General features: G+C 43.6%; 1 protein-coding gene across 3 annotated transcripts; it reads right to left on the bottom strand.

The window, feature by feature from the left end:
• Positions 1–260: 260 nt before the first annotated feature.
• Positions 261–11,628, bottom strand: LOC116617555 (synaptic vesicle 2-related protein). 3 transcript variants are annotated; one of them, XM_048726931.1, is made up of 15 exons: positions 11,327–11,628; positions 10,607–10,701; positions 10,211–10,309; positions 8,404–8,475; positions 8,099–8,223; positions 7,673–7,736; positions 6,987–7,112; positions 6,227–6,361; positions 5,648–5,721; positions 5,499–5,575; positions 4,214–4,324; positions 2,636–2,747; positions 2,401–2,485; positions 2,120–2,209; positions 261–1,741 (listed from the first exon to the last, which is right to left on the bottom strand). In XM_048726931.1, exons 1-15 carry the CDS (start codon positions 11,457–11,459, stop codon positions 1,628–1,630), a joined length of 1,512 nt encoding a protein of 503 aa, XP_048582888.1. In that variant the 5' UTR covers positions 11,460–11,628; the 3' UTR covers positions 261–1,627. The 3 variants fall into 3 exon arrangements, with proteins under 3 accessions (XP_048582888.1, XP_032236213.1, XP_048582889.1); XM_032380322.2 differs by lacking the exon at positions 6,227–6,361; XM_048726932.1 differs by lacking the exon at positions 10,211–10,309.
• Between the last annotated feature and the right edge of the window lie 620 nt (positions 11,629–12,248).

Here is a 12,248-nt window from a genome sequence, read left to right as displayed (position 1 = left end):
TTCTTAGCTAGAGATGAACGCAGGAAAGGGAGGTGGGGGGGAGGGTGTCTAGCAGGGCCCAAATAAACTTCCCCATATTTTTAATTTGTACTATATACGTGTCAAGCATTTTTTCGGAAATGGATTCTTTTGCGTATCGGGGGCTTCGCGGGATCTTTTTCGGTTGCGAAAAAGCGTTTCTCCACGCCACGAGGGACGGATCATTACATAGTTTAGGGTGAAGGGATGCCAGTTCGCAGGCGCAAACGAAACACCACAGGTAGCCCAAGCTCTTTATTTGTCCCTGTTGATATTTACGGTGACCATAGGGCGAAAAACAAATATTTTCGTGGTAATATGCTTGACCACAATAAATTTGGCAACGTCATTCCAGCGAGCGAAAAAATATATCGAGTACCTGTGGCTGCGTAGATTTTGAAAGGGTAAAAAAAAGTCCTTAACTAGTTTTCTCTGCCCGGAGATATGTAATTTTTTTGCTCTGTTTTTGATGTTAATGGCACGTTTTTTGCCCTATTCTACGTGTTCGACCTCGGCAAAAAAACCTTTAGAGATTAGTGCAGACTAAGTTTCGACGCTCCCTGCGACGGATGGGACCTCCGGTTTTTGCGCTCGTGGGGACGAGGCAATTTTGACGGTTGCCAAATGCCAGTTGCGCTGCATCTAGCGTGTGGTAATATATACGAGTGCATATATTTAGAAAAAAAGTTATATAGATACTAAAAAGAAAAAAATAAGTAAGGCACATCTTGATCCGTTACAGCCGAGTTCTATGTATAGCAAAGCCCGCCAGGGGGCTCTCCATAAAAGTAGACGATAGGGTTGATCGCCCTATCTTTGAGGGCATTAAATTCAACCAAGAGAGCATAAGATATCTTATGCTCTCTTGATTCAACCAACTGCTATAAAATTCTTATGATATTGCTATCCCTTAGGGGGTCTCACAGTGATTTTAGAGCTTAGGGTTAGAAATTGCTTCGACCACACCCAATGTGCTATCTTTTAGGGTTGAAAAATTGTTGTTGAAAAGTGCTAACCCTTATGAGGTCTTCGGTTTTTCTGTTCCGCCAGTCAGACAATTCTGATTCATAATTACTGCCCTGTTTCGCGTAGTGCAGTGGCCTGGCTTTCTGTCGCGAACGATTGTCTAGTTTTCGTCCGGTGAATAGCATCACGATACATCTAATTCGGCTGTAACAATTTGCAACGATTTATGTTTTTTTTTTCAACAATGCTTTTTTTTTTCGCCCAACAAGGGAAATGACGTCACCCCCGTCACCACCCCGGATCCGCCACTGATAGGAACGTTACTAATTCGAGCCCGTGGGAGAGAGGAGGACCACGTGACCACCGTGACAATCGTGTGCAACATAACAAAAACTGATTAAAAAAGCAAAATCGGGAAATTGTGTATCTTTTTAAGCAAACCATGTAATTTTACTGAGTGCACGATCAATTGCGCATTTTTTTTCCAACAAAAAAAACAGCGCGATTGTGCGCAGAACTGGGCGCGCAATGCATTCCATCTAAGTAAAAAAAGCTCCTGTATGAACCAATATCGTGTTGCTGGCACAATCACAAACTGCCATGGCAACAACTTTAAATAGCATCTATTTCTCGCTGTACCACGTCAGACTAGTCTATCTTTCGTTTCTATGGGCAACATAACGCAGGCGACCACGCCTAACACAGCGAAACCAGCGTAGAATGATAGGGATATGTTAACAGACAAAGGCATCAGAACCTGGAAAAAATGAAACAAGCCATTCTTAACGGAATAAGATTAAGGTGTTTCTATTTTGGATAGGGTTAATTTTTACTGTTATTAAATATCCTATTTACAAAACTCGGGAAGGCTGGGGTTTCACCTCAGAGAATCTAAAACGGGCGTGCGCGTTTCTTCTTTCCGCCAAAAGCAAGTAAACAACTATACACACAAGACAGCAACAATTCGTAAAGTTTATTTAATACTTCGTAGCATTCCCTCCAAAACATCCCCATATGTACCTCTCTCAGGTGGCCCGTAAACCACAGGCCTCCCAATTTTGTCTTTCTAACCGCGAAAGGCCTATTTTTAATTTTAGCCTCTGCCTGTTCGCACAATTACTCAAAGTTGACTCACCATGGCAACGTATGGCGTCAGCATGCAACCAATCCTAGCGATTCCATTACACGCGCCGAGCCCAATCCCTCGTATTGCCGTAGGGTATACCTAGATAAAAAAATCAGTTAAAAGCCCCCTGGTTACAGTAAACACCAAGTAATACCCGAGTTGCATACAGTATGGCAGAAGATTTTGGACTAATAAAGACGTATCAATTTCATTAAATTATAGGGAAAGACGTTATGTAAGTTGTAGGCTATCAGGATGTCTCAGATTTTAACATTATTTTACGCACTCACCTCTGGCGTGTAAACATAGCCCGCGAGATCAGCAACACTGATGAACAGTCGTGATCCGTACAGGAAGAAAGTGGTACTAGAACGGCTAAACACACACACTGCAAGTTATTACACTCTCGCCAATTTAAAATAGCAAACTGGAGAAATTAGACGCTAGACATTAACCCCCCCCCCCCCCCCTCAGCCTCTCGCGCACGTTCGTGTATAGACAATTTGTTTCCAGTCAATCCCTTACCTTTCGGTACAAATAAATAGAAGCGCTAGGAAGACGAAGTTAAAGAAGAAAGCAATGGCCTGCACCTTCTTCCGGCCCAGTCTATCGATCGTCAAAAAGCACAGCAATAGACCTGGAAGAAGTTCACATCCTCAAGATACTATAAACGCAATGAAATAGCATGATTTGATGAACGGTCTAACATGACTCGCTAACATGGAAAACTCGCCACCACAAATAGCCAATGTGTCATCAATAGCCGTATATCATAAATGAGCAGATTATGTAATTGGCTCTGATTCATTTTTAGCAAGCGCTAGACAAAGAACAGATAGAACAGATCAAATGACCAGGGCTGTAGCAGGGGGTGGGGCACTTGGGTCACGTGACCCTCAAATATTTTCAAAAGTTATCATATGAAGAAACCGTTGTCGATTTAGGGGTCTGGTACCGAGGAATTTTAGTTTCTTTTCAGAGGCTTGCTCCATTCACTAAAAATGGTCACGGTCACTGTTTTTCTCTTCTAAATACAATTCATAAAGTTTGCGAAGCACCTGCGGTACGGCAGCCTTAAAAATGACAAGAATCGTGCAGGTTTTCCAAATAAGGAATATATTAATTTCCTTATATGGAAGTGACCGCGTCTGGGAAAACGACAATTTTTGGCTAAATTTTCTTGACATGAAGGAAATGACCAGTAGGGGCGTGGCAGTGCCCCCAAATATTTCCTTAATGTTTCTGTATTGTGCCCCCGAACATTTCGAGGTCTGCTACGGCACTGCAATGATGTTCATACTTTGTCAAATCTAAAAATGCATCGACATCACGCAGGAGGTAACTTTTAAATTGACATGATGCATGACATGAGATTACGAGACATGAGTTAACCAGTAAGTCCTCTGATATGACTAAAGATTACGTTACAGGAGAGTACGTGTCGTGACAGTACGTGTCATGGACTACCTAGTAACTCCCCTGATATAATACGAGATTACGTGTCATGAGATTACGTGACATGAGATTACGTGACATGAGAGTACATGACATGAGAGTACGTGACATGGACTACCTAGTAAATCCCCTGACATAATACGAGATTATGTGACATGAGAGAACGTGACATGAGATTACGTGACATGAGAGTACATTACATGAGAGTACGTGACATGAACTACCTAGTAAATCCCCTGACATAATACGAGATTACGTGACATGAGAGAACGTGACATGAGATTACGTGACATGAGATTACGTGACATGAGAGTACGTGACATGGACTACCTAGTAAATCCCCTGACATAATACGAGATTACGTGACATGAGAGAACGTGACATGAGATTACGTGACATGAGAGTACATTACATGAGAGTACGTGACATGAACTACCTAGTAAATCCCCTGACATAATACGAGATTACGTGACATGAGAGAACGTGACATGAGATTACGTGACATGAGATTACGTGACATGAGAGTACGTGACATGAACTACCTAGTAAATCCCCTGACATAATACGAGGTTACGTGACATGAGAGAACGTGACATGAGATTACGTGACATGAGAGTACGTGACATGAGAGTACGTGACATAAACTACCTAGTAAATCCCCTGACATAACCACAAAGTAATGCAGGTAGTCGTGTGTGCCAAGCTGCTTGCATCCGCCTTGACCATCTATGCGTCTTTCTTCTTCACTAAATAAAATACCTGCCAAACAAATAAACAAGGAAAATAGGTTGAACACTCAAGAGACACACCATCTTTGCTTACATGACACATCCTTAACACTCAAATGACACACCTTGCACACTTACCAGACACACCTTGCACACTTACCAGACACACCTTGCGCACTTATTAGACACACTTTGGACACTCACATTACACACCCTAAACATGTAAAAGACACACCCTGAACACGACACACTTTGCACACTTACCAGACACACCTTGCGCACTTATTAGACACACTTTGAACACTCACATAACACACCCTGAACATGTAAAAGACACACCCTGAACACGACACACCTTGCGCACTTACCAGACACACCTTGCGCACTTACCAGACACACCTTGCGCACTTACCAGACACACCTTGCGCACTTATAAGATGCACATTGGACAATCACAAAACACACCCTGAACATGTAGAAGACACACCCTGAACACTCACCCGAAACACCCTGAACACTCACCTGAAACACCCTGAACACTCACCCGAAACACTCTGAACACTCACCCGAAACACCCTGAAAACTCACCCGAAACACCCTGAACACTCACCCGAAACACCCTGAACACTCACCCGAAACACCCTGAACACCCACCCGAAAACAGCCTGAACACTCACCTGAAACACCCTGAACACTCACCCGAAACACCCTGGAAACTCACCTGAAACACCCGGAACACTCACCCGAAACACCCGGAACACTCACCCGAAACACCCGGAACACTCACCCGAAACACCCGGAACACTCACCCGAAACACCCGGAACACTCACCCGAAACACCCGGAACACTCACCCGAAACACCCTGAACACTCGCCCGAAACACCCTGAACACTCGCCCGAAACACCTTTAACACTCGCCAGAAACACCCGGAACACTCACCCGAAACACCCTGAACACTCGCCCGAAACACCCTGAACACTCGCCCGAAACACCCTGGAAACTCGCCAGAAACACCCGGAACACTCACCCGAAACACCCTGAACACTCGCCCGAAACACCCTGGAAACTCACCCGAAACACCCTGGAAACTCACCTGAAACACCCGGAACACTCACCCGAAACACCCGGAACACTCACCCGAAACACCCGGAACACTCATCCGAAACACCCTGAACATTCACCTGAAACACCCTGAACACTCACCTCGACAGCGGTCTTCACGTGAGAACATTTCGGTCGTGATGAGTGCGATGCCATAAATTATGAAATGACTACTAAACCTAGGAACAAACACAAACATTAAATTCGTCTGCAAGCAGGCAGATTGGCAGACAGGCAGACGAAAAACTCACCATATAAACCATAACAATATTGTAGATACCCTGTAATTGGCACTAAAAAGATCAAGAAAATTTCCTCGATGAACCTGCGACAATAAAAAGAAGCCAACAGTCAGGCACGAGAGGGCAGGATAGGAAGGTAGCTAACGTGAATTATTTTGAAAAAAAAAAAAAAAAACTATCGACATTTCGAAGCTCTCCAATACGATCATAGCTCGTGGGATCTCTGTCATAAAATATAATATAACGACATTCTATTGAATCGACTAAAACATTTTGTAGTCGCTTTACAGCAAGATTGGCCAAACGGTGATCCGAAAAATATGCGATACCGTTTACGAAATCTATATCTTTTAAAAAGTACTCGTAATCTACGGTATTTTACAGTAAATAATTATGTATGTAGCTGGCCTCAAAATATTGGAGGGGCACGATACAGAAACATAAAGAAATTCTTGGGGGGGGGGGGGCACGCCCCTACTGGTCATTTCCTTATAAATTTTGAAAATATTGGGGAGGACATGCCCCCAGTGCCCCATCCCCTGCTACGGCCCTGGTATTATGTTACCTTGGGAATAATGATTATGTTACCTTGGGAGTATCAGAAGCTACGAGTTTGCCTTCGGGAAGTGTCCCTTTATTGTCCTTAGCAATCGTTTTTAGGATACTTAGGGCTCGCTCGTGATCTCCTGCACTTATGCAAAACCGCGGAGACTCGGGGATATACTGGAGAGACAATAAGGGGGTGCTCATTACATATCCCGGGGGGGGCAAGGGCGGATTTTGACTAAAAAATCTTAAGAAGCCCCCCCCCCCACCCCCATGGATGGATAAAGCTTTTCGGAGCCCTCTTACCCAGCAAGAAAGAGAGGCAATAGAAACTAACTATTGGAATTATTCGGCCTATATCGGGGTTGTCTCGAATTTAGACAATGTCTGTCATTTTTATTTCCGAGTATAGTTGCAAACAGCAAAAGCTTGACGATCTCCTATTCCCACCGGACTCATTAGTGTGAATAAGTTAAACTTATCATTAGTGATTGCTCTTTGCGTCTCCTCTCGTTGGGCGCTCCTACCGTTTTCCTCCCATGTTGCCTCGGCGTGCCCTTGGGACTTGGTCCACATTCTCTTTTCCCCACCCTCCCATCCCTAACCTAGTCTTTCCTGCTATCACTGGGCTCGCCAGGTCTCCTTCCCAAAACTAAATGAGCACAAAAAGGACGGTGACTGTTGCTTCTTCTTAAATATTTGTTTACTGTAGTTGTTACGATTGAGGAGGTATGGCTAGTCCTGGGGGGAGGGGGGAGAAAGGGGTAGGGGGTCTGGTGAGAACTTTTATACTTTTGTTTACCTTCATAAAACCTAGAAAAACGATAAGCGGAAGTGACGACAGAAAGAGTAGCCATCTCCAGCCAAGAGACGGCATCACAAGAACAGCTATTGCGATCTCTAGACACGTCCCGAAAGACCACGCGAGCTGGGGAGGGTAAAAAAGCAATAGCCCAGGTTCAATAGATCATGAGGGGACTACTGAGGCGAGTGCATGGAGGCGAGGCTTTCGAGAAAACGTAAAGTTGAGTTTGTCCGACAGACCACGCGAGCTTGGGCGGGTAAGAAAACAATAGCCCAGGTTCAATAGATCATGAGGGGACTACTGGGTCGAGTGCATGGAGGCGAGGCTTTCGAGAAAACGTAAAGTTGAGTTCGCCCGACAGACCACGCGAGCAGGGGAGGGCAAGAAAACAATAGCCCAGGTTCAATAGATCATTAGGGGACTGAGGCGAGTGCATGGAGACGAGGCTTTCGTGAAAACGTAAAGCTGATTTCGTGCTCCATGTGAAAACACAATTTTAAGCATTAACACAAGAGTCTCGATTCCATGATCTCGCCAAGAATTGCAAGAAGGTCACAAACATGCAAAAGACCGAACATTGTGTGTTCTCACATGAATTCATGAAGATTTAAGTAGGTAGAAGAAACAAAAAATTGTCTTGATTCGGAAATTACACCCCCAACCAAAAAAAAAGCATTACTCACCGACAAGACGCTGATGAGCCCCCCTCTGTTTTTAAAAGGTAGAAACTCCATCCACAGATTAATACTGTAACACGATTTAGAAAAACATCAACACGTTTAATATATCAAACCTTTTTCTTAAATTCTCCCTTTAATTTGGGGTTTTCACTTAGTTCCACTTGGAGGCTATCTCTTTTTTAAAATTTCGGTATGTTCCTTGATCGTTTCCAGAGCGTTATCCATAGGATCTAGGTCCATTTACTTTTGATTATTAGCGCGCCCTATCACGCAGGACGTAGCAGGGGGTGCGGCACTAGGGGCTAATGCCCTCACCTCTCCCAAATATCGAATATTTCGAGGCCTGTTACATCTCTGCCACGCCTCTCTGACACTCCTTGATAAAGAGCAAACTTGGACGAAGGTTGGTCTGAATTTTACTGGACTTACCATTGTGCGACCCCACCCATCCCAACACCGACTACGCCCCTGAGGAAGACCATCCAGTAGTAATTAGGAGAAAATGTGCTTGTGAAGCCTCCTACAAACACGACCAGCGTGCACCAGATGACCTCCTGGCAGGGAAACAAAGGTGATCAAAACAAGATAAGGCGTGAACCAGATAAGATGACATCCTGGTAGGACATAAAAAAAAAGATCAGCAGTTTGAAATGCCAAGATCATTAGCAGATGGTAATCCCTCTTTAAGTACCATTGCCATTGTCTCTGCTCTATTTAAGTACCATTGCCATTACCTTTCGACGGCCATATCTATCTGACACATAGCCCCAAAAGAACGTACTGACTGTCATCCCAGCAAAAACAACCTGCAAGTGTGTCTTACTTCAGTATTTGAAAAAATATCAGTTAAGGGGAGAACAACACAGAGATAAAAAAAAGGCATCTAGATGTGTTTATTAATTCCACCAATTTTCCCCGTGAGTCAGGTGCGTAGCCTATTTGTGATGGGCGCGTGACCACGTATTAAGTCTCTTCTTTTTTAAGAATCGCCAAATTTGCGACTTCTGCATATCGTAATATTTAAAGGCCCTGTTGCACGTGTGCCTTTTCTCTTGCAACTTGTTCTTTAAAAAAAATGTCTAAAAAATATAAGTCTCTTGCGCGTTTTTACCGGTGTTGTTTTGAATCATTTTTTTTTCTTTTCTTATAGAAGCACGAAAAGCGGTAAAAAAAACCTTGGCATGTAACATGGCACGGCGACTAAGCAATTATTTTTTGCGAGACAAGTTGCATTAAAAAACGTGGTCGTGAAAGCGCCTAAAAAGAGTTACCGTACGTGTGACAGCGACTTAAAAGATTTACCGTACGTGTAACAGCGCCTAAAAGAGTTACCAGCGCCTTAAAAGAGTTACAGTACGTGTGACAGCGCCTTAAAAGACTTACTGTACGTGTGACAGCGCCTTTAAAAGAGTGACCGTGCGTGTGACAGCGCCTTAAAAGAGTGACTGTACGTGTGACAGCGCCTTAAAAGAGTGACTGTACGTGTGACAGCGCCTTTAAAAGAGTGACCGTGTGTGTGACAGCGCCTTAAAAGAGTTACCGTACGTGTGACAGCGCCTTAAAAGAGTTACCGTACGTATGACAGCGCCTTAAAAGAGTTACCAGCGCCTTAAAAGAGTTACCGTACGTGTGACAGCGCCTTGAAAGACTTACTGTACGTGTGACAGCGCCTTTAAAAGAGTGACCGTGCGTGTGACAGCGCCTTAAAAGAGTGACTGTACGTGTGACAGCGCCTTAAAAGAGTGACTGTACGTGTGACAGCGCCTTTAAAAGAGTGACCGTGTGTGTGACAGCGCCTTAAAAGAGTTACCGTACGTGTGACAGCGCCTTAAAAGAGTTACCGTACGTGTGACAGCGCCTTGAAAGACTTACTGTACGTGTGACAGCGCCTTTAAAAAAGTGACCGTGCGTGTGACAGCGCCTTAAAAGAGTGACTGTACGTGTGACAGCGCCTTAAAAGAGTGACTGTACGTGTGACAGCGCCTTTAAAAGAGTGACCGTGTGTGTGACAGCGCCTTAAAAGAGTTACCGTACGTATGACAGCGCCTTAAAAGAGTTACCGTACGTGTGACAGCGCCTTAAAAGAGTCGTACGTGTGACAGCGCCTTTAAAAGAGTGACCGTGTGTGTGACAGCGCCTTAAAAGAGTGACCGTGCGTGTGACAGCGCATTAAAAGAGTTACCAGCGCCTTAAAAGAGTTACAGTTCGTGTGACAGCGCCTTAAAAGAGTTACCGTACGTGTGACAGCGCCTTAAAAGAGTTACCATACGTGTGACAGCGCCTTAAAAGACTTACTGACGTGTGACAGCGCCTTTAAAAGAGTGACCGTGCGTGTGACAGCGCCTTAAAAGAGTTACCGTACGTGTGACAGCGCCTTAAAAGAGTTACCGTACGTGTGACAGCGCCTTTAAAAGAGTGACCGTGCGTGTGACAGCGCCTTAAAAGACTTACCGTACGTGTGACAGCGCCTTAAAAGAGTCGTACGTGTGACAGCGCATTAAAAGAGTGACCGTGCGTGTGACAGCGCATTAAAAGAGTTACCGTTGTAATCAAGGCTTCAGCCCACGTGGAAAGATTCCATTCGCAGCGAATAGCGGGACACATGATAGCGAGTATGGTGATTTCCATGGAGTCTGCCATCTGAGAGATGTCATGAAAATATCACGATACAAAATACACACGACATACATAATAACCACGGCATACATGATACATGCATATGGATATAAAACACACGATGTAATACTCAAAGCGGATTACCTTTTTATAAAAAAATAATCCACCCTTCCCCCCTGCCGGCTCTCTCCCGCCGTCAAAGTCATGAACCCTTCTAACAGCCTTAGCAAGATCGCCTAAGACAGGGCTGCTTCTAAAGTAAATCGATATGAAAGCAGCGGCAATTCTATGAGCTTAAAGCCCAGAAATCGATTTACATACCCAAGCAAAACCGATCATAAGCAAGAGCTTGATCTGAAATAAGCCGTAGCCCAGTCTGTCGATCGCATCCTCCACCGTGTAAGTCAGCTCTTTGTCTAAAACCAGACCAAGGAAAAGTGATGTGTGATTTGTACGACATATAAAGATGGGTCTTGTCTTAAAACCGAGCAATGAGTTCGGTCAGAATGCAGAATATTGGAAGGGATGCGTTTGTGTGTGTGTTGGGGGGGAGGGGGGAGGTTACTGGTAGTGGTTAAAGAACCTTTCTTTTCATCATTTTACTTATCAAAATCATCACCATCATAATCATCACATCATTGTCATCATTACTTATCAGCATCATTCAAAGCTTATCAATCAATCAAAACTACTATTTTTTTCAGATAGGTAAAGATAAGAAAGTTAACAGGATGAAATGTTGTCAGGTAAAATGTGGGCAGGGAAAAAGTTGTCAGTTAAGAGTTATCCGAGTAAAAAATGATTGGAAATTTCAACCAAAGAAAAACCGTATTCGAACCAACTTTAAGGAGAGTTTCAACTGTTAGTAAGATGATTCAATTTTTTCATTCAAATCTTCTCTAGATGCGCCTTTCGAAAAACATCCTACGGACACGGGTAAAAAAACAAAGGCGCTCGAAGGAGGGAGGATAAGCTGTATCTTTCCCGCTTTGGGAGTAATTGACTGATATTCCTTCTCCACTTTGTTAACTAAAATACTACCTTCCTTCTCTTGGTCTTCAACCAGAATATCATTATCATCATCATCATCTTCTTCTTCTTCTTCTTCTTCTTCTTCTTCTTCTTCTTCTTTCTCTTCGTTCAACACAATTTCTTTCTTTTCGGAGATATCCATATAGATAAATGTCTAAACAGTATCTATTCCAATATTTGTTTTAAGTGTTCCCGACACATTTACTTTAAGACTCCTCATTTCAATTCTACAAGTTGTTTTGTAGAGACATATTTGTAGCGTAGAATAACCATGAAAACATTATACAATTCGACGGACGGACAGGTACCGGAAATAAAATACACACACGGCGCACAGGTACCCTGACACCGGAAGTGGCACATGGCAAACGCATTCAGAGTACCTTTTATAACCGTTTGACCCCGATAAAAACTGGATTTGCCGAGGGTTGTTGCGCAGCTAAGATATTATACGGAAAAGGTAGATTTGACGATCAAAAGTTTTTGGCGTCGAGGGGGATGGGGATGCGTGGTGGTTGTCCCTTGGGCACGCCCTTGGCGATGCGCCCATTGAACAGAAAGATTAAAGCGTTATTACATTAAGCGTTAAGTCCATTATTACATTAAGCGTTAAGTCCGTTATTACATTAAGCGTTAAATCTGTTCTTATAAAAGGGAAAGCTCCCCCCACTCCGGGCCAAATTTGTAATTATAATCATAACACTGCCACACTACAAGTCACAAATGTACTGTAAAATTGCTTATCTCTCTAACATGCTGGCTCATTGACGGCTGATTGATAACTGATTATTCTTGAGCCTGGGGGTGGGAGGAGCTTTCCCTTTTATAGCGGAAACTTGTGTTTAGGCGTTGAAAATTTCTTACATTAAAAAGCGTTTACTGTTTTATTACATTAAGCGTTGATTTGTTCTTACATTAATCGTTAGTAATA

This window comes from Nematostella vectensis, chromosome 4 (assembly GCF_932526225.1).
Source record: "Nematostella vectensis chromosome 4, jaNemVect1.1, whole genome shotgun sequence".
Taxonomy (NCBI): Eukaryota; Metazoa; Cnidaria; class Anthozoa; order Actiniaria; family Edwardsiidae; genus Nematostella; species Nematostella vectensis.
The sequence above is the reverse complement of the archived record's forward strand: the minus strand, read 5'-3'. Positions and strand labels throughout refer to the sequence as shown.

What these genes read in the sequence shown, in the direction of transcription:
- LOC116617555 (XM_048726931.1), bottom strand. Translation starts at nt 11,459, where the DNA reads ATGGATATCTCCGAAAAGAAAGAAATTGTGTTGAACGAAGAGAAAGAA. An exon ending in GGCTCATCAGCGTCTTGTCG is followed by an intron (nt 7,113 to 7,672) that starts GTGAGTAATGCT and finishes TACCCTCCCCAG; the next exon opens with CTCGCGTGGTCTTTCGGGAC. An exon ending in ACGTGAAGACCGCTGTCGAG is followed by an intron (nt 4,325 to 5,498) that starts GTGAGTGTTCAG and finishes TTTGTTTGGCAG; the next exon opens with GTATTTTATTTAGTGAAGAA.